Raw genomic sequence first — 27,002 nt, 5'->3', positions numbered from 1 at the left:
ATTATCGGTACCTAAGGTTTGCCTTTCTAGACAGGCATTACCAGTTTGTAGCGCTTCCCTTTGGATTAGCTACGGCCCCGAGAATTTTTACAAAGGTTCTGGGCTCTCTTCTGGCGGTACTACGACCACGAGGCATAGCGGTGGCTCCGTACCTAGACAACATTCTGATACAAGCGTCAAGTTTTCAAACTGCAAAGTCTCATACAGAGATAGTTCTAGCATTTCTGAGGTCGCATGGGTGGAAAGTGAACGTGGAAAAGAGTTCTCTGTTACCACTCACAAGGGTCCCCTTTCTAGGGACTCTTATAGATTCTGTAGAGATGAGGATTTACCTGACTGAGTCCAGGTTATCAAAGATTCTCAATGCTTGCCGTGTTCTTCACTCCATTCCAAGCCCATCAGTAGCTCAGTGCATGGAAGTAATCTGCTTAATGGTCGCGGCAATGGACATAGTGCCATTTGCGCGCCTACATCTCAGACCGCTGCAACTATGCATGCTAAGTCAATGGAACGGGGATTACTCAGATCTGTCCCCTTTGCTAAATCTGGACCAGGAGACCAGAGATTCTCTTCTCTGGTGGTTATCACGGGTTCATCTGTCCAAAGGAATGACTTTTCGCAGACCAGATTGGACGATTGTAACAACAGATGCCAGCATCCTAGGCTGGGGAGCAGTCTGGAACTCCCTGAAGGCTCAGGGATCGTGGACTCAGGAGGAGAAACTCCTCCCAATAAACATTCTAGAATTAAGAGCAATATTCAATGCTCTTCTAGCTTGGCCTCAGTTAGCAACACTGAGGTTCATCAGATTTCAGTCGGAGAACATCACGACTGTGGCTTACATCAATCATCAAGTTGGAACCAGGAGTTCCCTAGCGATGTTGGAAGTCTCGAAGATTATTCGCTGGGCAGAGTCTCACTCTTGCCACCTGTCAGCGATCTACATCCCAGGCGTGGAGAACTGGGAGGCGGATTTTCTAAGTCGCCAGACTTTTCATCCGGGGGAGTGGGAACTTCACCCGGAGGTATTTGCTCAACTGATTCTTCGTTGGGGCAAACCGGATCTGGATCTCATGGCATCTCACCAGAACGCCAAGCTTCCTTGTTACGGATCCAGGTCCAGGGACCCGGGAGCGGTGCTGGTAGATGCACTAGCAGCCCCTTGGGTTTTCAACATAGCTTATGTGTTTCCACCTTTTCCGATGCTACCTCGACTGATTGCCAGGATCAAACAGGAGAGAGCATCGGTGATTCTGATTGCGCCTGCGTGGCCACGCAGGACCTGGTATGCAGACCTAGTGGACATGTCGTCCTGTCCACCATGTTCTCTACCCCTGAGGCAGGACCTTCTAATTCAGGGTCCTTTCAACCATCCAAACCTAATTTCTCTGAGGCTGACTGCTTGGAAATTGAACGCTTGATTCTATCAAAGCGGGGGTTTTCGGATTCGGTTATTGATACATTAATACAGGCTCGGAAACCTGTTACCAGAAAAATTTACCACAAGATATGGCATAAATATTTATATTGGTGTGAATCTAAGAGTTACTCATGGAGTAAGGTTAGGATTCCTAGGATATTGTCTTTTCTACAAGAGGGTTTAGAAAAGGGCTTATCCGCTAGTTCACTAAAGGGACAGATTTCTGCTCTGTCTATTCTTTTACACAAGCGTCTGGCAGAGAATCCAGACGTCCAGGCTTTTTGTCAGGCTTTGGCTAGGATTAAGCCTGTGTTTAAAGCTGTTGCTCCTCCGTGGAGCTTAAACTTGGTTCTTAAAATTCTTCAGGGTGTTCCGTTTGAACCCCTTCATTCCATTGATATTAAGCTTTTATCTTGGAAAGTTTTGTTTTTGATGGCTATTTCCTCGGCTCGAAGAGTCTCTGAGTTATCTGCCTTACATTGTGATTCTCCTTATCTGATTTTTCATTCAGACAAGATAGTCCTGCGTACTAAATCTGGGTTTTTACCTAAGGTTGTTTCTATCAAGAATATCAATCAAGAGATTGTTGTTCCATCCTTATGTCCTAATCCTTCTTCAAAGAAGGAACGTCTTTTGCATAATCTAGACGTGGTCCGTGCCCTGAAGTTCTACTTACAGGCAACTAAAGATTTTCGACAAACTTCTTCTCTGTTTGTCGTTTACTCTGGACAGAGGAGAGGTCAAAAGGCTTCGGCTACCTCTCTCTCTTTTTGGCTTCGTAGCATAATACGCTTAGCCTATGAGACTGCTGGACAGCAGCCTCCTGAAAGAATTACAGCTCATTCCACTAGAGCTGTGGCTTCCACCTGGGCCTTTAAGAATGAGGCCTCTGTTGAACAGATTTGCAAGGCTGCAACTTGGTCTTCACTTCATACTTTTTCCAAATTTTACAAATTTGACACTTTTGCTTCTTCGGAGGCTGTTTTTGGGAGAAAGGTTCTACAGGCAGTGGTTCCTTCTGTTTAATGTTCCTGCCTTGTCCCTCCCATCATCCGTGTACTTTGGCTTTGGTATTGGTATCCCATAAGTAATGGATGACCCGTGGACTGAACACACTTAACAAGAGAAAACATAATTTATGTTTACCTGATAAATTTATTTCTCTTGTAGTGTGTTCAGTCCACGGCCCGCCCTGTCTATTTGAGGCAGGTTCTAAATTTTAAATTATAACTCCAGTCACCACTGCACCCTATAGTTTCTCCTTTCTCGTCTTGTTTCGGTCGAATGACTGGATATGACATGTGAGGGGAGGAGCTATATAGCAGCTCTGCTTGGGTGATCCTCTTGCAACTTCCTGTTGGGAAGGAGAATATATCCCATAAGTAATGGATGACCCGTGGACTGAACACACTACAAGAGAAATAAATTTATCAGGTAAGCATAAATTATGTTATTTTACCTCACAATTTGTAAAAAAATGATACTTCAGCTGCTGTCCAGATGCAGGTAAAAAACAAAACAAAAAAACCCCTGAAGAAATTTACTGCAGCCAATCGGCATAATCAGTGCTGAGGTCATGACATCTTTTACTGTGATCTCATGAGATTTCATAGTAAACTTCCTTAAACTGAATAGGGAAATAACATGTGTGCACGAGGCTCACTCCCTTGCCTGTTCCGGGACAGACATACTGATTTGCTGCTTAAAGTCTATTACAATGGGGTATGAATACTTAGGACATTTTGAGGTAAAATATCTTTCTTTTTTACATAGAGATGTTCAGGTGATATTTTCTAGTCAGCTTTTTTTTTTTTTTCAAATGTTTCAAACATTTGGGTATCATGGCCCTTTAATGTATTTCACAAAATCGAAGACTTTTCTTTCATCACCATGCCAGACTATAATGATGTTGTCAATATATCTAAAATACCTGATGACATTATTTTTAAAATGGTTTTTATTCCAAATCATCTCTTCCTCGAATATGGCCATATATAAAATTGCGTAGGACGGCGCCATGGAAGTGCCCATGTCGGTCCCTTGTATCTGCCTGTAGAAGACTTTATCGAAACAAAAATAATTGTGGTTCAAAATAAACTTTATACCATTTTCCAAAAATTCCAAATGCTTGTTGGACATGCTACTTTTCTTCCCCATGTATCTTAAAGCTTCCACACCCTTTTCATGGGGAATATTGGTGTAAAGAGCCATCACGTCACAAGTCATCCAGATATATGCCTCATCCCATTGCATACCTTCCAGTTTATTAATAACTTCCAAAGTGTCTTTGATATATGATCTGATCTGCTTGACCATGGGTTGCATGTATGAGTCTACATAAATGGATAAGTTGTTAGTGATGGAATCTATGCTGGAAATGATGGGCCGGCCGGCCGGTGGGGGGGGGGGGGGGGGGGTGTATATTGTCTTTGTGGATTTTTGGAATATGGTAAAAAAAATTGTATTTTAGGATGAGGATTATAAATATATTTCGCCAAATTCGTCATTGTTGAGTTTTCCATAATTTTTTGCCTCCGTAATCAACTTCAGGAGACTTTTATTGAAATCCAGAGTGGGATCTTTGTGCAACTTAGTATATAGGTGGTTGTCTCCTTTAACAGCCAATGTGCTTCACCTAACTAGTCCTCTCTGTTCTGGACTACTAACACTTCCCCTTTGTCCCCCTGCCTAATAATCAACTGATCGTCATCTTTTAATTTACTCAGGGATTTTCTTACATTTAAACTCAAATTATCTCTATATTTGAATTTCCTGTTGTTACTCCCTGAGTCAAAATAGTTATTAAGTTCCTCAGTCAGTATACAGTACAGTGTGTGAATGGGATTAAATGAGGAGGGACGTTTAAATTTGCTATGTATAATTTCATCTTCTATGTCATGAATGCTTACTTCTAACAAATCTTCAATGCATGCAGTCTGGGAATCCACCACTTTTCTAGAGGAATCTAATTGTTTCAATACCTTCAATGTCTCATTATCCCCCCTTATCCCCCTTATCCCATCTAATATTCTTTATTCTCTTGTTTGTCTGCCTCAGAGTGGCACTGGCCTTGTGGACAAGCATGGAAGTTTTTCTAGATTTTGTTCTATCTCAGTTTAGTGCGTCTCTCTCTATTTTCTTGTTTTTATGCAAATTACTCTTAGGTCTTCCTGAGTAAAAAGGGGAAACCAGACGTGGACTCCTTGCACATATGCCCTAGAGAGATGCAACTGCACCTCACTGATGAGGGTTTGTTGTTTTCTCTTGTTCAGAGAAGAATTGCCTGGTATTTCGGTGCTGGACTGTCATTGGGCAGGGTCAGACTGATATGCTACAGGATATTTTTTCTCTATGAAAGGCATAATGTGCTAAAAGACACTGCACACTAAGTGGCACTGGCCTTGTGGACAAGCATGGAAGTTTTTCTAGCTTTTGTTCTGTCTCAGTTTAGTGCGTCTCTCTATTTTCTTGTTTTTAACTGTTTTTAGCAGTTTCTGTGATTGTTTTTTTCTCTTAAAGGCACAGTACCGTTTTTATTTTTTGCTTGTTCACAGTTATTAAAGTGTTTTCCAAGCTTGCTGGTCTCATTACTAGTCTGTTTAAACATGTCTGACATAGAGGGAACTCATTGTTCATTATGTTTAGAAGCCATTGTGGAACCCCCTCTTAGAATGTGTACCAAATGCACTGATCTTACTATAAATTATAAAGACCATATTCTGGCTTTAAAAAATTTATCACCAGAAGAAATTGACAGGGAGGAAGTTATGCCGGCTAACTCTCCCCACGTGTCAGATTCTATAAATCCCGCTCAGGGGACACCTAGTACTTCTAGCGCGCCCATTGCGTATACCTTGCAAGACATGGCGGCAGTTATGAATCATACCCTTACAGAGGTATTATCTAAACTGCCAGGATTGCAAGGAAAGCGAAACAGCTCTGGGAATAGAATAAATACAGAGCTCTCTGACGCTTTAGTAGCTAGGTCTGATACACCTTCACATTATACTGAAGCTGAAGCAGGGGAGCTTCAATCTGTGGGTGATTTTTCTGATTCAGGGAAGATACTTCACTCTGATTCTGATATGTCTACATTTAAATTTAAGCTTGTACACCTCCGCGTATTGCTCAGGGAGGTTTTAGCAACTCTGGATGACTGTGACACTATTGTAGTCCCAGAGAAATTATGTAGATTGGATAAATACTATGCAGTACCTACTTACACTGATGTTTTTCCAATCCCTAAAAGGTTTTCTGAAATTATTACTAAGGAATGGGATAGACCAGGTGTACCGTTCTCTCCCCCTCCTGTTTTTAAAAAGATGTTTCCTATAGACGCCGCTACACGGGACTTATGGCAGACGGTCCCTAAGGTGGAGGGAGCAGTTTCTACTCTAGCTAAGCGTACCACTATCCCTGTCGAGGACAGTTGTGCTTTTCTAGATCCAATGGACAAAAAATTAGAGAGTTACCTTAAAAAAAATAAAAATTAAAAAAAAATGTTTTTATTCAACAAGGGTTTATTCTCCAGCCCCTTGCATGCATTGCCCCCGTCACTGCTGCTGCGGCCTTCTGGTTTGAGTCTCTCGAAGAGGCTCTACAGGTAGAAACCCCATTGGATGATATCCTTGACAAGCTTAAAGCCCTTAAGCTAGCCAATTCATTTGTTTCTGATGCCGTTGTTCATTTAACCAAACTAACGGCTAAGAACTCAGGTTTTGCTATTCAGGCGCGTAGGGCGCTATGGCTTAAATCCTGGTCAGCTGACGTTACTTCAAAGTCTAAGCTTCTCAACATTCCCTTCAAGGAGATCATTTCTGATATTACTGGAGGAAAAGCAGCTTCAACTTCCTCTAATATAAAACAGGAGGGAAATTTTGCCCAGTCCAAGCCGGTCTGGAGCAAAGGAAAGCAGGCCAAGAAGCCTGCTGCTGCCTCTAAGACAGCATGAAAGATCAGCCCCTGATCTGGTACCGGATATAGTAGGGGGCAGACTTTCTCTCTTCGCCCAGGCTTGGGCAAGAGATGTCCAGGATCCCTGGGCGTTGGAAATTGTGTCTCAGGGATACCTTCTGGAATTCAAAGCTTCTTCCCCAAAAGGAAGATTTCACCTCTCACAATTATCTGCAAACCAGATAAAGAGAGAGGCATTCTTACATTGTGTTCAAGACCTAGTTATGAGAGTGATCCACCCAGTTCCAAAGGAGGAACAGGGGCAAGGCTTCTATTAAATCTGTTTGTGGTTCCCAAGAAAGAGGGAACCTTCAGACCAATCTTAGATCTCAAGATCCTAAACAAATTTCTCAAAGTTCCATCCTTCAAGATGGAGACTATTCGAACCATCCTTCCTATGATCCAGGAGGGTCAGTATATGACTACCGTGGATTTAAAGGATGCATATCTTCACATTCCGATACACAGAGATCATCATCCGTTTCTCAGGTTCGCCTTCCTAGACAGGCATTACCAGTTTGTGGCTCTTCCCTTTGGGTTAGCCACGGCACCAAGAATCTTTACAAAGGTTCTGGGGTCACTCTTGGCGGTCCTAAGGCCGCGGGGTATAGCAGTAGCCCCTTACCTAGACGACATTCTGATACAGGCGTTGAATTTTCAAATTGCCAAGTCCCATATGGACATTGCTCTGGCTTTCCTGAGGTCTCATGGGTGGAAAGTGAACGAAGAAAAGAGTTCTCTATCCCCTCTCACAAGAGTTTCCTTCCTGGGAACTCTGATAGATTCTGTAGAAATGAAGACTTACCTGACAGAGGCCAGGTTGTCAAAACTTCTAAATTCCTGCCGTGTTCTTCTACTTCTCGCCCTTCGGTGGCTCAGTGTATGTAAGTAATCGGCTTAATGGTAGCGGCAATGGATATGGTGTCGTTTGCCCGTCTACATCTCAGACCGCTGCAACTCTGCATGCTCAGTCAGTGGAATGGGGATTACACAGATTTGTCCCCTCTAATAAATCTGGATCAAGAGACCAGGGATTCTCTTCTCTGGTGGCTATCTCAAGTCCATCTGTCCAAGGGTATGACCTTCCGCAGGCCAGATTGGACAATAGTAACAACAGATGCCAGCCTTCTGGGCTGGGGTGCAGTCTGGAACTCCCTGAAGGCTCAGGGATCATGGACTCCGGAGGAGGCACTCCTTCCGATAAACATTCTGGAACTAAGAGCGATATTCAACACTCTTCAGACTTGGCCTCAGCTTGCTGCGGTCAGGTTCATCAGATTTCAGTCGGACAACATCACGACTGTAGCTTACATCAACCATCAAGGGGGAACAAGGAGTTCCCTAGCAATGTTGGAGGTTTCAAAGATAATTCTATGGGCAGAGATTCACTCTTGCCATCTATCAGCTATCCATATCCCAGGAGTAGAGAACTGGGAGGCGGATTTTCTAAGTCGTCAGACTTTTCATCCGGGGGAGTGGGAGCTCCATCCGGAGGTATTTGCACAGTTGATTCAACTTTGGGGCAAACCAGAACTGGATCTCAAGTTTCCTTGTTACGTGTCCAGGTCCAGGGATCCCAAGGCAGCACTGATAGATGCTCTAGCAGCGCCTTGGTCCTTCAACCTAGCTTATGTGTTTCCACCGTTTCCTCTGCTCCCTCGTCTGATTGCCAAGATCAAGCAGGAGAGCGCATCAGTGATTTTGATAGCACCTGCGTGGCCACGCAGGACTTGGTATGCAGATCTGGTGAACATGTCATCCTTTCCACCATGGACTCTGGCGCTGAGACAGGACCTTCTACTTCAGGGTCCTTTCAACCATCCAAATCAAATTTCTCTGCGTCTGACTGCTTGGAGATTGAAAGCTTAATTTTATCAAAACGTGGTTTCTCCGAGTCGGTCATTGATACCTTAATACAGGCACGAAAGCCTGTCACCAGGAAAATCTATCATAAGATATGGTGTAAATATCTTCATTGGTGTGAATCCAAGGGTTACTCTTGGAGTAAGGTCAGGATTCCTAAGATATTATCCTTTCTCCAAGAAGGATTGGAGAAGGGTTTGTCAGCTAGTTCCTTAAAGGGACAGATTTCTGCTCTGTCTATTCTTTTGCACAAACGTCTGGCTGAGGTTTCAGATGTTCAGGCATTTTGTCAGGCTCTGGTTAGAATCAAGCCTGTGTTTAAACCTGTTGCTCCACCATGGAGTTTAAATTTAGTTCTTAAGGTTCTTCAAGGGGTTCCGTTTGAACCTTTGCATTCCATAGATATTAAGCTCTTATCTTGGAAAGTTCTGTTTTTAGTAGCTATCTCCTCGGCTCGAAGAGTTTCAGAGTTATCTGCTTTACAATGTGATTCCCCTTATCTAAATTCCATGCAGATAAGGTAGTGTTACGTACCAAACCTGGGTTTCTACCTAAGGTGGTATCTAATAAAAATATCAATCAGGAGATTGTTGTGCAGTCACTGTGTCCTAATCCTTATTCTAAGAAGGAACGTCTTTTACACAATCTTGACGTGGTTCATGCTTTAAAGTTTTATTTACAAGATACTAAAGATTTTCGTCAAACATCTGCATTGTTTGTTGTTTATTCTGGACAGAGGAGAGGCCAAAAGGCTTCGGCAACTTCTCTTTCTTTTTGGCTAAGGAGTATAATACGCTTAGCCTATGAGACTGCTGGCCAGCAGCCTCCTGAAAGAATTACAGCTCATTCTACTAGAGCGGTAGCTTCCACATGGGCTTTTAAAAATGAGGCTTCTGTTGAACAGATTTGTAAGGCGACGACTTGGTCTTCGCTTCATACTTTTTCTAAATTCTATAAATTTGATACTTTTGCTTCTTCGGAGGCTATTTTTGGGAGAAAGGTCTTACAGGCAGTGGTGCCTTCCGTTTAAGCGCCTGCCTTGTCCCTCCCTTCATCCGTGTCCTATAGCTTTGGTATTGGTATCCCACAAGTAATGGATGATCCGTGGACTGGATACACCTTACAAGAGAAAACAAAATTTATGCTTACCTGATAAATTTATTTCTCTTGTGGTGTATCCAGTCCACGGCCCGCCCTGTCATTTTAAGGCAGGTGTTTTTTATTTTTAAACTACAGTCACCACTGCACCCTATAGTTTCTCCTTTCTCTTGCTTGTCTTCGGTCGAATAACTGAGGGTGGGCAGTTAGGGGAGGAGCTATATAGACAGCTCTGCTGTGGGTGATCCTCTTGCAGCTTCCTGTTGGGAAGGAGAATATCCCACAAGTAATGGATGATCCGTGGACTGGATACACCACAAGATAAATACATTTATCAGGTAAGCATAAATTTTGTTTTTAGCTTCGTCTAAATTAAAAGGACCAAAGATAAATAGTAGAAGTAAGTCTGGCACCCTTGATCAGTGGGTCACAGGCAGACCAGGAACCTTCAAATGTGGTTGCAGCATTTGGTGTATGTGTGTTCATATATTGAACCGTGACTCCATACAGAATTGGAACAATACTAAAAAGGTGCCTATTAAATGTAGAGGCACATGCTATATAGGGAGAACTAAGAGGAAGATCAATAGATGTTATGAACACATTAATAACATCAAAATAGGTTTAAAAACACATAGTGTGTCTGAACATTTTAGGGTTCTTCATGGAAAGGACCCCAGTAGTTTACGAATTAGTATCCTTGAAGCTATACCACCAGGTGAGAACCCACCCTAAAGACTCATCACCCTTAGACAGAGGGAAACCAGATGGATTCAGGAATTAGATAGCCTTTCACCTAAAGGGCTAAACATCGATTTAAATCTACAAGCATTCATGCTTTAAAGTTTCCTTCTGTCTAAGGGTGTTATTAATCTAGGTATGGTCCGATAATGGGCACCATAGAATTGTTTCACACTTATATAAAAATATGCAGGGACACACACAACATAGATATATATGACTTTGTGTCACTATGGCCACTATTTATCATAGCTAAAATGTTTTCTAATATATAGGTGTATTTTTTGATTCAATTAAATGGTATTAAAGGGACATTATACACTATTTTTTTATTTGCATAAATGTTTTGTAGTTGATCTATTTATATAGCCCATAAAGTTATTTTTGTTTGTTTTTTAAGTGTATAGTTTTGCTTATTTTTAAATAACATTGCTCTGATTTTCAGACTCCTAACCAAGCCCCAGAGTTTTATGAGAATACCGTCAGCTACCTTCTCCAGCTTGCTCCTGTTTGTGTACAGGGTCTTTTCATATGCAAAAGAAGGGGGGGTGTCTTATTTCCCACTTGCAGTGGGCTTTCCAACTACCTTTTCAACAGAGCTAAACTGAGAGCTTCTAAGTTTTTTTAACAGTTTTATACTGGATTTTTATATCAGTATCTGTGCATCTTATTCTTTATAGTAGTGTCTATTACATGCAGTTATATTAAAATGAATGTATACTGTCCCTTTAACTTATACTATATGAAGTATGAAATGTGTGATTTTATATATGGATGTTTTAAATCAATTATTGGGCTTTAAAAAAGTAGAGGAGCTTGCATCTGATCACGAGCGCTGTGTACCCTATGATCCGTATGGAGATGACTCCACAGATAAGAAGTGAATCTATCCTTTCGTGATAAACAAGTGACAAACCGTAACCGGTACACGCACCAGAGACACATGGCTAAGGGCTTGTTTGTTGTCATGATACGTAATGCTGTCCGTAACAGGAAGAGGCAGAGTCATAAGGGGCACTTAAGGAAGGGGATCCTCCACACAAACTACAGCTGATCCATTTGTCTTGAGAAAGTCAGCGTAAGACAGATGAAACACGTAGACGGGATCAGAGTAAAGCTGTATCGTCACTTGCGGGGAGGTGCTTACAAGCAAAACACCATTTGCCTTAAACGGAGGATAAAGATTGGGCGAACGCACAGCGGATTGCCAGTAAAGCCGCCCGGAGCCGCAAACGAACTATATTTGTTTTAAGGCACTTTTATCTTTTGTTTCTAGTAATTACGTATGGTTATGTGCTATATTAAATTTGTATCTTTTTTTACCTTAAATCGAGGATGCGCTTCTCTGTTATGTCCCAGTATTATTTCGGCTAAGTACTCCTTAAAGGGACGCTGAACCCAATTTTTTTCTTTCGTGATTCAGATAGAGCATGACATTTTAAACAACTTTCTAATTTACTCCTATTATCACATTTTCTTCATTCTCTTGGTATCTTTATTTGACATGCAAGAATTTAAGTTTAGATGCTGGCCCATTTTTGGTGAACTACCTGGGTTGTTCTTGCTGATTGGTGGATAAATTTATCCACCAATAAAAAAGTGCTGTCCATAGTTCTCAACCAAAAAAAAAGCTTAGATGCCTTTTTTTCCAAATAAAGATAGCAAGAGAACAAATACAAATTGATAATAGGAGTAAATTAGAAAGTTGCTTAAAATTGCATGCTCTATCTGAATCATGAAAGAAAAAAAAAATTGGGTTCAGTGTCCCTTTAAGTACTTGGAGAGTGAGGGAGCTGCACCTGTGATTTCTAAAGGGAGTGCTATCCTATCCTAAGGAAGCAGAGACATCACATCCATGTGAATTACCCATACTCCTGGAAATACGTATGTGGGACATTTTAAAGTGGGACTTCAATGTAAGACTTATGTACCAGTATTGATAAAAGGAACCATAATAAGATTTGGGCTACCTTTCTGGTTTGTATATTAACACCTCAAGACCTTTAATGTATTGTAACCCTATTGATGGAGTGATACTCTACTTTTAATTATTGTAATTAGTGTCTATTATTGCACTTGTTCCGTGCGCAGCTCTGAATTTGTTTTTTATATTTTGTGGTGCTGAATATTTTTGGTGTTGAATCTCAAATTTTTAAATGGTTTGGTCTGCATTGTGTTTGAGGGATTCATTTAGTTGGCTCTTTTCCAGTTAGTGTCTCTCTAGGACATTTACATGGGTTTTCACAGTAACCTATTTATCTGACGTTTGTCAGCTGCAAAGGTGAGGGGAGGGTAAGATGGTAAACTAGGTTGTTAACCTTTCTGGAGTAGACTTTCCCTTTAAGCAAAAATATGAGGCATTGTTGACATTTATGTAGCTACTTATTTGACACCCAGTAGCTATTAATTGCATACTTGTAGCTTTTTAATTGTAAACCATAACATTTGCTTCCTAATAAATGAGGTTCTGAAAAGAGTAGCTAAAGCTGCAGAAGCACTTCGTTGTCCTCTTAATTTTTCTTTTCTGGGCACTTACACGTATACCAGGGGTGGCCATTTATTTTTTATAGATAGTGATGGCCAGTTGTGGTAGTTAAAGGTTACATTAACCTAGATAATAAAAATGATAAGTTAACTGGTTTCAGTTGGGCTTTTTCATTTGCCCATGCTTAAAGGGATACTCAACCCAATTTTTTTTCTTGAGACAAAGAAGGGCGCCTCCTAGTGTAGCCAATTGATCAAAACCGACATAAGGAGATAAGGTACTCACAATATCCAAGGCAAAGATAATGCATAGAAAAGCAAGCTGAGAACTCTGTGTCTCAGGACACTGTGCACACTGTGCAAGTGGGCTGCTCCTTCCGGTACCAATGTGGGACTCAATGATCTAAAATAAATACAAAAAGAAAGGGCGCCTCCTAGTGCAGGTCAACAGAGCAACCACGACCCAATGAAATCCCAAATGTGGAGAGGTACTCACATTAAGAAAAGCACCTGATAGTGCTAGTAAAGCCTACTGGACTATTTAAGTGGCCCAGCTCACTAGATATCCAGCACACTAATAATCCAGCCAAAGGTTCTCTGGTGCTCCAAATAGTGATTGATAGAGAAAAAAAGACTCCAAAAAGTGCTCAAATAAAAAATAAAAGTTTATATTTTAAAACAAAAAGTACTTATTAGAATATATAAAAACAAGTAGCACGTTTCTCAGCGTTCACTGCATCGTTTCCTCAGGCATATCATTTTTTTTTCTTTCATGATTCAGATAGAGCATGCAATTTTAAGCAACATTCTAATTTACTCTTATCAATGTTTCTTTGTTCTCTTGGTATCTTTATTTCTTCTACAAGATATGACAAGTCCACGGATTTCATCCTTACTTGTGGGATATTAACCTCCTGCTAACAGGAAGTGGCAAAGAGCACCACAGCAGAGCTGTATATATAGCTTCTCCCTTCCCTCCACCCCAGTCATTCTCTTTGCCTGTATAGTAAGAGGAAGAGGTAAAGTGAGGTGTTAGTTTAGTTTCTTCAATCAAGAAATTTTTTATTTTCAAATTGTGCCAGTGAGTACTATTTTTCTCAGGGAGAGTGAGGAATCTTTCTGCCCTGATGTTGATGATCTTAGCAAACGTTTTCTAAGATCCATGATGGTTCCCACAGCAGCTGAAGGTAGTGTAAGAAAATCTTCAGTGTGGAGAACAGTGTGTTGCTACAAGCAACTTTGAGGTATGTTCAGTCTTTTTGTTTCTGGGGAGACTTGATGAAACAATGCTTCTGTTGAACAGATTTTCAAGGCTGCAACTTGGTCGTCTCTTCACAGTTTTTCCAAATTTGATACTTTTGCTTCTTCTGAGGCTGGTTTTGGGAGAGAGGTTCTTCAAGCAGTGGTGCCTTCTGTTTAGGTTCCTGCCTTGTCCCTCCCTTTCATCCGTGTTGTGTAGCTTTGGTATTGTATCCCACAAGTAAGGATGAAATCCAGGGACTCGTCATATCTTGTAGAAGAAAAGGAAATGTATGCTTACCTGATAAATTTATTTCTTCTACGATATGACGAGTCCACGGCCATCCCTGTCATTTTTAAGACAGGTATATATATTATATTTTTGTTAAACTTCAGTCACCTCTGCACCTTTGGCTTTTCCTTTCTCTGCCTAACTTCGGTCGAATTACTGGGGGTGGAGGGAAGGGAGGAGCTATATATTCAGCTCTGCTGTGGTGCTCTTTGCCACTTCCTGTTAGCAGGAGGTTAATATCCCACAAGTAAGGATGAAATCCGTGGACTCATCATATCGTAGAAGAAATAAATTTATCAGGTAAGCATAAATTTCCTTTTTAAAAAGCAGGAAAGTAAGCTTATGAGCTGGCCCATCTTTGGTTCAGCACCTGGATAGCGCTTGCTGATTGGTGGCTAAAAATGTAGCCACCAATCAGCAAGCACTTCCCATGGTGCTGAACCAAAAATAGGCTGGCTCCAAAATTTACATAATTGATTTCTCAAATAAAGATACCAAGAGAACGAATAAAAAATTATAATAGGAGTAAATTAGACAGTTGCTTAAAATTGCATGTTCTATCTGAATCATGAAAAAAAATTGGGTTAATTATCCCTTTAAACAGACGTTAAACACAAGTTGTGTGATATCTTCATATCTGAGAATAATTTTGTAATAAATGTGAATTCTTGTAAATATATTGCACCATATGTGTGTGTTATCTTTTTATTATTTTATATATTTTTTTATATATTAATCATTTTATTTTTTCTAAGTTTAAACCCAGAAAACATAATTGTTTAGTTTATTTTTTGTTTCGCTTTATACTCTCTCTAAAGTCTATAATATGATTTTTGTCCCCCACTAACCTATTATCTTCTTAATTGTTGGCAGATTCACCAAATTAAAGAGCCTCAACCTTTCAAACAATAATTTGGGTAATTTCCCGATGGCTGTTTGCTGCATCCCTACCTTGACGGAGCTTAATCTTTCTTGCAATGCAATTGGGTCTATTCCTCCAGCAGTGGGAGACATGAAAAAGTGTGTATAAAAGTATTAACCCAATATACCTCTTATCATTGGCTCACAGTGTCATCAGCCACAGACAAGTAATGCGTTGTTGCTCTGAGCTGACTTTAACTATGGGTTTACCTCCTTCACAGGGGTTAAACACATATTTAGATGCAAAAAAAAATTGCAATAAGAAATTCTATTTCAAATTAAAGAATTTTCCTTTTGCATTTTTGGTCCGTTTAATGTGCTTTCAGTAGGTGGAAGATTCAAAATCCAAATAACTTTTTGTTAAAGCATTTTAATAATCATGGCCAGGGCTTAATCTCTTACGATGTCTGATTGTTCAGCCGTATTAACCCCATGCGCCATTTAGAAGTAGGTACTTTGTCACACAGTACTTTGCCCAGAGTACTGTGTTGACATAATACCTTCATCCAACACACAGCTTAGACAGTGGAGACTGCAGCTAGGGGCAGAAGGCATCTCCCTTCATATGGTAAGGGAGCACTGATTGAGCTCCCCTACTGTATGAAGCCATATCCCTGATTGTTACAGAGAGTAACGCTGTCTCTATCACTCTCTGTAATGATCCTCCGTTGGTGCTGAGTGGGAGTATTGGGAGGGAAGGAGGGGAGGCAGGTAGGCGGCCCAGCCGTGGTGGGGGAGGGAGGGGCGGGGTTCCCTACACTATGGAAAAGTTATGAAGGGAGAGGGCGGGATGGGGCCCTACACTATGGAACAAAATCAGATGGAGGGGTAACCCTACACTACAGAAAAAGGTGATCTTGGAGGGGTGGGCTACCCTACAGAAAAAAATATTTTTTTTACTGGCAGACAGGCTGTCAGTAACAAATATGGCGGAGAGCAGTGGGAGGGAGATGGTTTAGAGAGCTGTGGGGGTGGTCAAGGATCTACACTTCAGAAATAGTAAAAAATAAATATTTAAAAAATTACTGTGTAGTTTACCTGTTAGGAAATTATTCCCATCTTCTCTCCTGGCTGGTAACTTTTGCCCCTATGTATAGATTTATTTGTTTAATTTCATTTGGATGTTTCACTTATTAAAATACTTTGAGATTGAATATAAAACACCATCATACCAAAAAAAAAAAAAACTTATGTCTTCTCTGCCTAGCTTGCAAACGTTCCTTCTGGATGGTAACTTCCTCCAGTCACTCCCTGATGAATTGGGGAATATGCACCAGCTAAGCTACCTTGGCCTTTCGTTCAATGAGTTCACAGAGGTTCCTGAAGTTCTTGAGAAGATGGCTGCCATGGATAGGCTTTGCATGTCTGGCAACTCTTTGAAGGTTCTTCATCTGCAGACCCTCAGAAGAATGCCTCATATCAAGCATGTGGACTTAAGGTAACATTTGCTAATAGATCCAGTGTTCTCCATAGCAAAGTTTGCCAACAAGGTAGCATTATAAAGTAGCCGGGTGGTGACAGTGTGATACTTTGCAATATTATAACTTTTTCTGTAATGTTTAAATGTAACTTAATTTTTTTGTCTCTAGTAATTGGCTGACTAGATGTGTTCAGCTAGCTCTCAGTAGTGCATTACTGCACCTTCAGCAAATGATATCAAGAGAATGAAGCAGATTTGAAAATAGAAGGAAATTGGAAAGTTGCTTAAAAGTTTGTTCTATCTTAATCCTGAAAGAAAAAATTGTGCTTCACATCCCTTTAAGTCTGGAACCTTCCATAACACTGTTCTGTAAGCAGATAGAGAGGTTCATTATTACATACGCATGTGCTTGAATGTCAGTCATGTGTATGGTGCATATGCTCCAATCAGGTTCACAGTTATGTTTAGGGACTGATACTGGAAGTGAGAGAAAGGCAATGATCCTTGAGTAAAACATTTTGCTAGGACTTTATATAGATCCATTTTTACTTTGTTTTTTATTTGTCTTTAATGGAAATCCTGCACAAAGATTTTAATATAAAATGTTTTGTTATGCATCGTAAAAACTTTGCATTATACGATCATTTATTTTTCCCCTGTTTCATTAAATTAATCTCTGAAAATTCTCAGAACTTGAAATGCACAATGCTGACCTCTCTATAGGATATCTTTCCTCAACTGGCTTTAACTGATAACTGCAAAACCATGTATTTGCTAACATAATGCTTACAGCTGGTCTTGTGTGCAGACTGAAGCCCAGATTAGCTCTTCCGAGTTTGGCTGTTGAAAAACGATTACCTCAAACAATCTTAATTTGTTAAAAACATTTAGACTTGGCTGGTATGGTGATCTATTGCAACTAGTGATGCACCGAAATGGAAATTCTGGACCAAAACCGAATCCGAAAATCCGGGATGCACTTGGCCGAAAAACCGAAACTGATACCGAAAATGTATTTTTTTCAAATAATTTTTTTTTTTTAGTTTTTTTTTTTGCATAATTAGAGCCAATAAAAAAGCCCACACTTTTTTATTGAAAGTAACACACTAAAATTGGACAAAAATATCTTAAAACAATAATATGCTACACAATAATTTTACCAAGAAAAGAAAAAACAGGCAAACAATAATGCCATTTTCGACCAAAATGTTTCTGGGACCAAAATTTTGGTGCATCCCTACTTAAAACAATTATAAATATCAATATACTGTATTATTCTTCATTTAGTTCTATGTAACAATCATTTTTTTTACCAATTATCCAAATAAAGTATAATCCTAGAAAACTCATTATATGCAGAACAGTAAGTGAAGTAATAAACTTAAACAGCAGCTCTAGGCTAGCATCAAATTTGAAATATGCTACACAATAATTTTACCGAAACTAACAGGCAAAAAAACCGAAAAACGAAATGGCCAGAAATGCCATTTTCGGCCGAAACTTTCTGCGGCCGAAATTTTGGTGCATCCCTAATAGCAACACAACAGAAACATCTTGTAATCACAAGGTGTTTGTCCCTTTAACTCTATGCTTATTTAGAGACTCTGAAATCCTGACCTATTTGTGTTTCCTCTGGGACAGCAGTTATGCATGAACTAGGAAAAGCACTTAGCTATAAGGTTTACTAATAGTTTAAATTTGAATATTAAAAGCTTTTACTTCACATTTTTTCATGCAAAAACAAAGAAAACAAATCAGCGTATTATACATGCTACTCTTTTTGATATGAATGAGAACTTTAAGAAACCAGTTGGCTCCAAATGGTGATATTGAATTTATAGCGGTCTATGCAGAATGATCTGTAACCTGTGATAAACTTACTTGTCACACGTTGTCTTGCTGTAGAATAACATCAGACAAGTCCAAACATTTTTTTTTTTTAAAGTAACATCTGGTCTTTCCATTTTTTTTTTCAGTGGACAAACTCCACTCCAGGCCTTATTTGTAGGAGCCAATCCAGGCTTGAGACTGCACATAACAGAGCCTAGCCACCATCATTATGTTGGTATAAAGCAAACTGTTTTGCAGTCATTATATGATGAAGCCAAATAGGGGGAGCTATGCAGCAGGGCTAGCCTTGATAGGCCACCAGGATGGATTTTCAGCTTTGAGAAATGAGAACAAATCTTCAATTTTCAGGGTAAAATTAAAAGATGGCAGATAAAACAGCAAAAGTTTATGGCAACATTATTTCCTTACACATAACTAAGCATTTTATATTCAAGTCCCTGAAATAACACCCCCTCCAGGATGTTTTCTTCCCTATTCCTTGTAGATTCCTATTTCTTTTTATGAGCAGTGCTGTACCTGAGATTTAAGATTTCAGAGCTGCATTCCGTTTGGGAGCTTCAGCGGACTGTGCCCTCTGTTCTTTGGCTACTGTGGAATTCCAGTTATTTCACTTGTAGTTCTAGAAATGGGAGTTGTGATGTGTAAAAGGGATCCATCCACTAATTGCTCTAAACCACTTTGACAACTGAAGGTTACAGAAGTTTACTATTGATAATCCATATTTACCTTTCACTGCAGCTGAGGAATGTGTACAGGTCTTAAAATTCCCCAGCAGCTATTTTCAGTCGGGTATTTTCCTCCTCTGCCTTTGTAGTCGGCTGCAGCTCACAGGGTTGCTGATGTTTTGCATGCAAAATAAAATTGGATATTTCCCTTTTAAGGAATGTTAACAGCTGTTACAAGTAAGGGGTTTGTATGTACTACAGGAATATACTTAATTTTTATTCTGTAAGATTGATCGTTTTTGTGGCATTTTATATTTGTAACACATTCTCTTTGTTATTGCCTTTTTAAGATAATGCTATATTTGTTCTCTAAGAAGAAATGTTTGTTTAAAGCATTACTAGACCTTATCGTTTCAAGGGCTTATCAATAGTGGACAAAATCAGGAACTTTTACATGACAGCTGTCAGTGAGAGATGCCCTGGAAATTCTTACACATTTAGTCTTGGCAGATTTATTTTTGTTGTCAGTGGGGAGACTTGTTTTTAGGGACTATTGCTCCACTGATGCAGTCTGGTGCAGTTACTCTGAGCTAATATTAGAAAATTGTAGGCACTTTTAACTACAGGTTGTCTTTAAAGGGACATGAACCCCAAAATGTTTTTCATGATTCAGATATTGCAATTTTAAAGATGTTTCCAATTTACATCTATTATCAAATTTGCTTTGTTCTTATGTTATTCTTTGTTGAAGAGATATCTAGATAGGTAGTTGTCATATGTCTCGAACACTACATGACATAAAATAGTGCTGTCATCTAGTGCTCTTGATTATGTATAACATTGTTGCAAAACTTCACATGCACACTCCTGAACTTACCTTCCTGCTTTTTAACAAGAAAACAAAGACAACATTTGATAATAGAAGTAAATTGGAAAGTTGTTTAAAATTGTATGTTCTATCTGATTCCTAAAAGAAAAATGTTGGATTTTATGTCCCTTTAACTGCATCACCTATGTTCCTTACTATGCGTGCTTCTAAGAGTGAGTCTGCAGTCTTCATTTGCCACTGGCAAGTCTGAGTGTGAATGAGCGGTGTCCCCGCTCTATACCATCTTTTTCCAGCTGTACTCCAGTATAAATGTGCCAAACTTGTTGCTGAGATTAGCTCATATCTGTTCCTATTATTTTACATAGGATCTCTCGCTATGAGCTTAGTAATTTATCTGATGCTACGCTGCCAATGATAGTGCCAGCAGCTGCTGCACCAGGCTTGCTTCACACCCCATTCTAATACTATGCCATCTTTGTAAGTGGGAAATAAATTGGCAGTGCAATTTAAAATCATTTCGCTTTAGAGTGATGGTAAACTTTTCCCATATTTAATAATCAGGTAGGTCTGAAATCGAAGTGATATTTTACAGGGACTTTAATTGATCAAAGAAAAAAAGCAGAACAGCTGCACTCAAACTGGAATAATTATTGTAAGAAAAACAGGTGCTACCTAGAAGAATATATTTTTAACAAACATAGCAAGAAAGTAGATACCCCAGAATAAGGGGTTTCCAAAAGTCTAGGCTAAACCAGCACAACTGTAGATAATAAAAACTCAATAGACAAAAGTGTCAAAAGTTAAAACATCCTTTAATAAATCACACATATCACAAACATACCACATTCATACATGGGATCCCAGATAAATAAAAGTCAATGGGCTGAGAGAGAGCTTCTGGTGCACCTGGGCGAGCTGGATAGAGATATATAAGCCAATGGTGTCCGATATTTGTAATCCACAAAAGTAATGGTTCTTTATCTTAAAAGTCCCCAAAGTGCCGCTCAGCCGAACTAGCCGGACCAAACCCCTGACCCAGGAGCGTGATCAAATCACTTATAAAGCATACCTTAGAGGCCATGCGTGTATAAGATATTCACAGGTGCAGGAGCCGTCATGTCCTTATTTGCAAAGAGTGGTAAGCAATACTACCTGTGTCCGTGACGCCAACGGCAAAATCTTCAATGCTTAAGTGGGACGTGGTCTTCCAGGGCAGGTCGGGGCTAGCCGGGATCCAATGCTGCGGTGACCTGAAAAGCTGCAGCATAAGGCAAGGGGCACATTTAAAGTCCGGACAATTATTTGGCTGTTACGGCTTGGTTATGTTTTGTACTGTTGAGCCTTTTGATATCCTTGGAGGTTACCTCTGAGAAAGGACCTTCTAATTCAGGGTCCTTTCCTCCATCCAAACCTAGATTTTCTGAAGCTGACTACGTGGCGATTGAAGACCTAGTTCTGTCTAGACGTGGTTTTTCTGATGCGGTCATTGAAACTATGCTTCAGGCTCAGAAACCGGTTACTCGCAAGATTTACTATAAGATATGGCGTAAATATCTTTATTGGTGCATATCTAAAGGGTTCTCCTGGAGCCGGTTGAGGAATCCCCGGATTTTATCTTTTCTTTAGTATGGCCTGGAGAAGGGTTTGTCGGTCAGTACTCTAAAATGTCAGATTTCTGTGTTGTCTATCCTTTTGCATAAATGTCTGATAGACTTACCAGATGTTCAAGCTTCTGTTCAGGCCCTGGTTAGAATCAGGCCTGTGTTTAAACCTGTTGTTCCTCCATGAAGCCTTAACCTAGGGCCCGATCCGATATGCAGCGTCGCCCGCAAAAGCCGGCGGCGCTGAAATTTGCGCTGGTTTGGTATCCTATATACGGCGTAACCTAGAAGTTACGCTCGTATATTTCTGCCGTCGCCCGTAGTTTTTTGGGCCATAGGCAGGTATACCAAACTAGCGCAGTTTGGTATCCAATATACAGCGTAAGGACTTACGTGGCGAAAATGGAGAAATCTTACTCCATTTTCACCTCGCCACATAATGCAGCCGTAGTAAGCCTTACGCTGTCTATTGGAGCCCCGTAACTCCTAAACTCCATGCAAAATAAACCTAACACCTAACGCATGCACAATGTCTATCTACCTGTCAAACGCGATCTGCTAAATAAAACCTAACACAACGCATGCGCAGTGTCTATCTACCTGTCAACAGCAATCCCCCGCCGCAATCCCTAATAAAGTGTTTAACCCCTAAACCGCCGCACACGGACCCCGCCGCCACCTACAATAAAAGTATAACCCCCTAATGTGATCCCCCTACACAGTCGCAAGCTACATTACATACCCCCTAATGCGAGTCCCTTACACCGCCGCCATCTATCTTACCTACCCCCTAAAGTGAGCCCCTTACACCGCCGCCATCTATTTTAAAATTATAAACCCCTAATTTAATCCCCCTACACTGCCGCCAGATATATTAACTATATTAACCCTAATTATATTAGGGTTAATATAGTTAATATCGTTATTATATTATAATATATATATATATATATATATATATATATATATATATATATATTAAGTATAATAACCCTATCTAACTCTAACATCCCTAACTAAATTCTTATTAAAATAAATCTAATCAATATTAATATTATTAATTAAAATATTCCTATTTAAATCTAAATACTTACCTATAAAATAAACCCTAAGATAGCTACAATATAATTAATAATTACAATGTAGCTATTTTAGGGTTTATATTTATTTTACAGGTAACTTTGTATTTATTTTAACTAGGTACAATAGCTATTAAATAGTTAATAACTATTTAATAGCTACCTAGTTAAAATAATTACCAATTTACCTGTAAAATAAATCCTAACCTAAGTTACAAATACACCTACACTATCAATAAATTAAATAAACTACAAATATCTAAACTAAAATACAATAAAATAATCTAAACTAAATTACAAAAAATAAAAAAAATTACAAGATTTTTAAGCTAATTACACCTATTCTAAGCCCCCTAATAAAATAATAAAGCCCCCCAAAATAAAAAAATTCCCTACCCTATTCTAAATTAAAAAAGTTCAAAGCTCTTTTACCTTACCAGCCCTTAAAAGGGCCTTTTGCGGGGCATGGCCCAAAGAATTATGCTCTTTTGCCTGTAAAAGAAAAACACAATACCACCCCCCAACATTACAACCCACCACCCACATACCCCTATTCTAAACCCACCCAAACTCCCCTTAAAAAAACTTAACACTACCCCCCTGAAGATCTCCCTACCTTGTCTTCACCCAGCCGGGCCGAACTCTTCATCCGATCCGGGCGATGTCCAATCAAGCGGCAGTGAAGTCGTCTTCCATCCGGCGATGTCTTCTTCCATCTGGCGATGTCTTCAAGCAAAGCGGCATCTTCAATCTTCTTTCTTCGCTCCTCCACCGCGGAGCATCCATCCGGCACGACGACTTCCCGACGAATGTACCTTTAAATGACGTCATCCAAGATGGCGTCCGTCGAATTCCGATTGGCTTATAGGATTCTATCAGCCAATCGGAATTAAGGTAGAAAAATCTGATTGGCTGATTGAATCAGCCAATCAGATTTTTCTACTTTAGGATTCTATCAGCCAATCGGAATACGATGGACGCCATCTTGGATGACGTCATTTAAAGGTACCTCATTCGTCGGGAAGTCGTCGTGCCCGATGGATGCTCCGGTTTAGAATAGGGGTATGTGGGTGGTGGGTGGTAATGTTGGGGGTGTGGTATTGTGTTTTTCTTTTACAGGCAAAAGAGCAGAATGCTTTGGGGCATGCCCCGCAAAAGGCCCTTTTAAGGGCTGGTAAGGTAAAAGAGCTTTGAACTTTTTTAATTTAGAATAGGGTAGGGAATTTTTTTTTATTTTGGGGGGCTTTATTATTTTATTAGGGGGCTTATAATAGGTGTAATTAGCTTAAAAATCTTGTAATTATTTTTATTTTTTGTAATTTGGTGTTTGTTTTTTTTTGTCATTTAGTTTAGATTATTTTATTGTATTTTAGTTTAGATATTTGTAGTTTATTTAATTTATTGATAGTGTAGGTGTATTTGTAACTTAGGTTAGGATTTATTTTACAGGTAAATTGGTAATTATTTTAACTAGGTAGCTATTAAATAGTTAATAACTATTTAATAGCTATTATACCTAGTTAAAATAAATATAAACCCTAAAATAGCTACAATGTAATTATTAATTATATTGTAGCTATCTTAGGGTTTATTTTATAGGTAAGTATTTAGATTTAAATAGGAGTATTTTAATTAATAATATTAATATTAATTAGATTTATTTTAATAAGAATTTAGTTAGGGATGTTAGAGTTAGATAGGGTTATTATACTTAATATATATATATAATATAATAACGATATTAACTATATTAACCCTAATATAATTAGGGTTAATATAGTTAATATATATAATATAATAACTATATGAACTATATTAACCCTAATATAATTAGGGTTAATATAGTTAATATATATAATATAATAACTATATTAACCCTATTAACCTTAATAAAATTAGGGTTAATATAGTTAATATATATAATATTATAACTATATTAACCCTAATATAATTAGGGTTAATATAGCTGGCGGCGGTGTAGGGGGATTAAATTAGGGGTTAATATTTTTAAAATAGATGGCGGCGGGGTAGGAGGCTCACTTTAGGGGGTAGGTAAGATAGATGGCGGCGGGGTAGGGGATTACTTTAGGGGGTAGGTAAGATAGATGGCGGCGGGGTAGCGGGCTCACTTTAGGGGGTAGGTAAGATAGATGGCGGGGTAGGGGGCTCACTTTAGGGGGTAGGTAAAATAGATGGCGGGGTAGGGGCTCACTTTAGGGGGTAGGTAAGATAGATGGCGGCGGGGTAGGGGGGCTCACTTTAGGGGGGCTCACTGTAGGGGGTAGGTAAGATAGATGGCGGCGGGGTAGGGGGGCTCACTTTAGGGGGTAGGTAAGATAGATGGCGGGGTAGGGGGCTCACTTTAGGGGGTAGGTAAAATAGATGGCGGGGTAGGGGCTCACTTTAGGGGGTAGGTAAAATAGATGGCGGGGTAGGGGCTCACTTTAGGGGGTAGGTAAGATAGATGGCGGCGGGGTAGGGGGGCTCACTTTAGGGGGGCTCAATTTAGGGGGTAGGTAAGATAGATGGCGGCGGGGTAGGGGCTCACTTTAGGGGGTAGGTAAGATAGATGGCGGCGGGGTAGGGGCTCACATTAGGGGGTTATAGATTTAATATAGCTGATGGTGGGGTCCGCGAGCGGCGGTTTAGGGGTTAATAACTTTATTAGCTGGCGGCGGGGTCCGGGAGCGGCGGTTTAGGGGTTAATACATTTTTATTGTTAGGATAGTGAAGGGGGATAGCGGATAGAGGGTAAGACGTGTCGGGCTATGTTAGGGAGGCGTGTTAGACAGTACGGGAGATTTAATAACTTTAGTCAGGTTTTGTAGGCGCCGGCAGTTTCTAAAGTGCCGTAAGTCACTGGCGACTCCAGAAATTTGTGCTTACGCAGATTTCTGGACATCGCTGGATTGTGAGACTTACGGCACTTTAGCCTCTGACGGCGCCGTATATAGGATAGCTCGAGTTGCAAGCTGAAACTGCGGGCGGCGGGGGTTCCCTCGCTTGCGCCGCAAACTCCGATCTTTATCGGATCGCGCCCCTAGTTCTTAAAATTTTGCAGCAGGCTCCGTTTGAGCCGATACATGCGGTTGATATAAAGTTGTTATCTTGGACGGTTTTCTTTATCCTTGCTATTTCTTCCACTTGCAGAGTCTCTGAACTTTCAGCTCTACATTGTGATTCACCGTATCTTATTTTTCATGCAGATAAGCGGTCCTACGTACTAAATTGGGCTTTCTCACTAAGGTGGTGTCAGACTGAAACATTAATCAGGAAATTGTTTCTTCTTTTTGTCCTAATCCTTCTTCTCATAAAGAACGTCTTTTGCATAATTTGGATGTTGTGCGGGCTATAAAATTTTACTTAAAAGCTACTAAAGATTTTCGGCAATCTTCTGCTTTATTTTTTGTTTTCTCTGGAAAGCGTAAGGGTCAGAAGGCCACTTCTACTACTCTGTCTCTTTGGTTGAGAAGTTTGAATCAGTTGGCTTATGAGACTGCTGGACAGCAGCCTCCCGAGAGAGTTACGGCTCATTCCACTAGGTCTGTCTCCTCTTCTTGGGCTTTCAAAAATGAAGCTTCTCTGGAACAGATTTGCAAGGCTGCAACTTGGTCCTCTTTGCATACTTTTTCCAAATTTGCTACTTTTGCCTCGGCTGAGGCTTCTTTTGGGAGAAAGGTTCTTCAATCGGTGGTGCCTTCTGTTTAGGTCTGCCTGTCTTGTTTTCCCTCCCTGTTCATTCCGTGTCCTCTAGCTTGGGTATTGGTTCCCACTAGTAATTGGAATGACGTTGTGGACTCTCCATGTCATAGGAAAGAAAACAAAATTTATGCTTACCTGATAAATTTCTTTCCGGACATGGAGAGTCCACGACTCCGCCGCCATCTTTTTAATTATAATTCAGCAGTTTTTTTGAGTAAACCTCAGGCACCTTTTCACCCTTGTGTTTCTTCTATTTCCATTTTCCTTTGGCTGAATGACTGGGGATTATGGGTACGGGAAGTTACACCCAACAGCTTTGCTGGGGTGCTCTTTGCCTCCTCCTGCTGACCAGGAGTTGAATATCCCAATAGTAATTGAAATTACGTTGTGGACTCGCCATGTCCGGCAAGAAAGAAATTTTATCAGGTAAGCATCAATTTTGTTTTCATGATTCAGATAGCACACTTTCCAATTTACTTCTATTATCTAAATGTGCACAATCATTTTATATGCACAATTTCTGAGGCACCAGCCCCTACTGAGAATGTGCAAGATTCACAGAACATACGTATCTGCGTAATTTGTTGGCGCTCTACAAATAAATTATTATAATTACAGGGAGTGCAGAATTATTAGGCAAGTTGTATTTTTGAGGATTAATTTTATTATTGAACAACAACCATGTTCTCAATGAACCCAAAAACTCATTAATATCAAAGCTGAATAGTTTTGGAAGTAGTTTTTAGTTTGTTTTTAGTTATAGCTATTTTATAAGGATATCTGTGTGTAGGTGACTATTACTGTGCATAATTATTAGGCAACTTAACAAAAAACAAATATATAC

The 27,002-nt window shown here is 39.9% G+C and overlaps 1 protein-coding gene across 1 annotated transcript in view; it reads left to right on the top strand.

The window, feature by feature from the left end:
• The window catches only part of PHLPP1 (PH domain and leucine rich repeat protein phosphatase 1), a 533,157-nt gene that overhangs the window by 334,851 nt on the left and 171,304 nt on the right, over nucleotides 1–27,002 (top strand). The window contains exons 9-10 of the mRNA XM_053714638.1: nucleotides 14,964–15,110; nucleotides 16,219–16,449. Coding sequence (XP_053570613.1) covers nucleotides 14,964–15,110; nucleotides 16,219–16,449 — 378 coding nt within the window. The remainder of the gene's footprint in view (nucleotides 1–14,963; nucleotides 15,111–16,218; nucleotides 16,450–27,002) is intronic.

Source organism: Bombina bombina, chromosome 5, assembly GCF_027579735.1.
Source record: "Bombina bombina isolate aBomBom1 chromosome 5, aBomBom1.pri, whole genome shotgun sequence".
NCBI classification, from domain to species: Eukaryota; Metazoa; Chordata; class Amphibia; order Anura; family Bombinatoridae; genus Bombina; species Bombina bombina.
The sequence above is the reverse complement of the archived record's forward strand: the minus strand, read 5'-3'. Positions and strand labels throughout refer to the sequence as shown.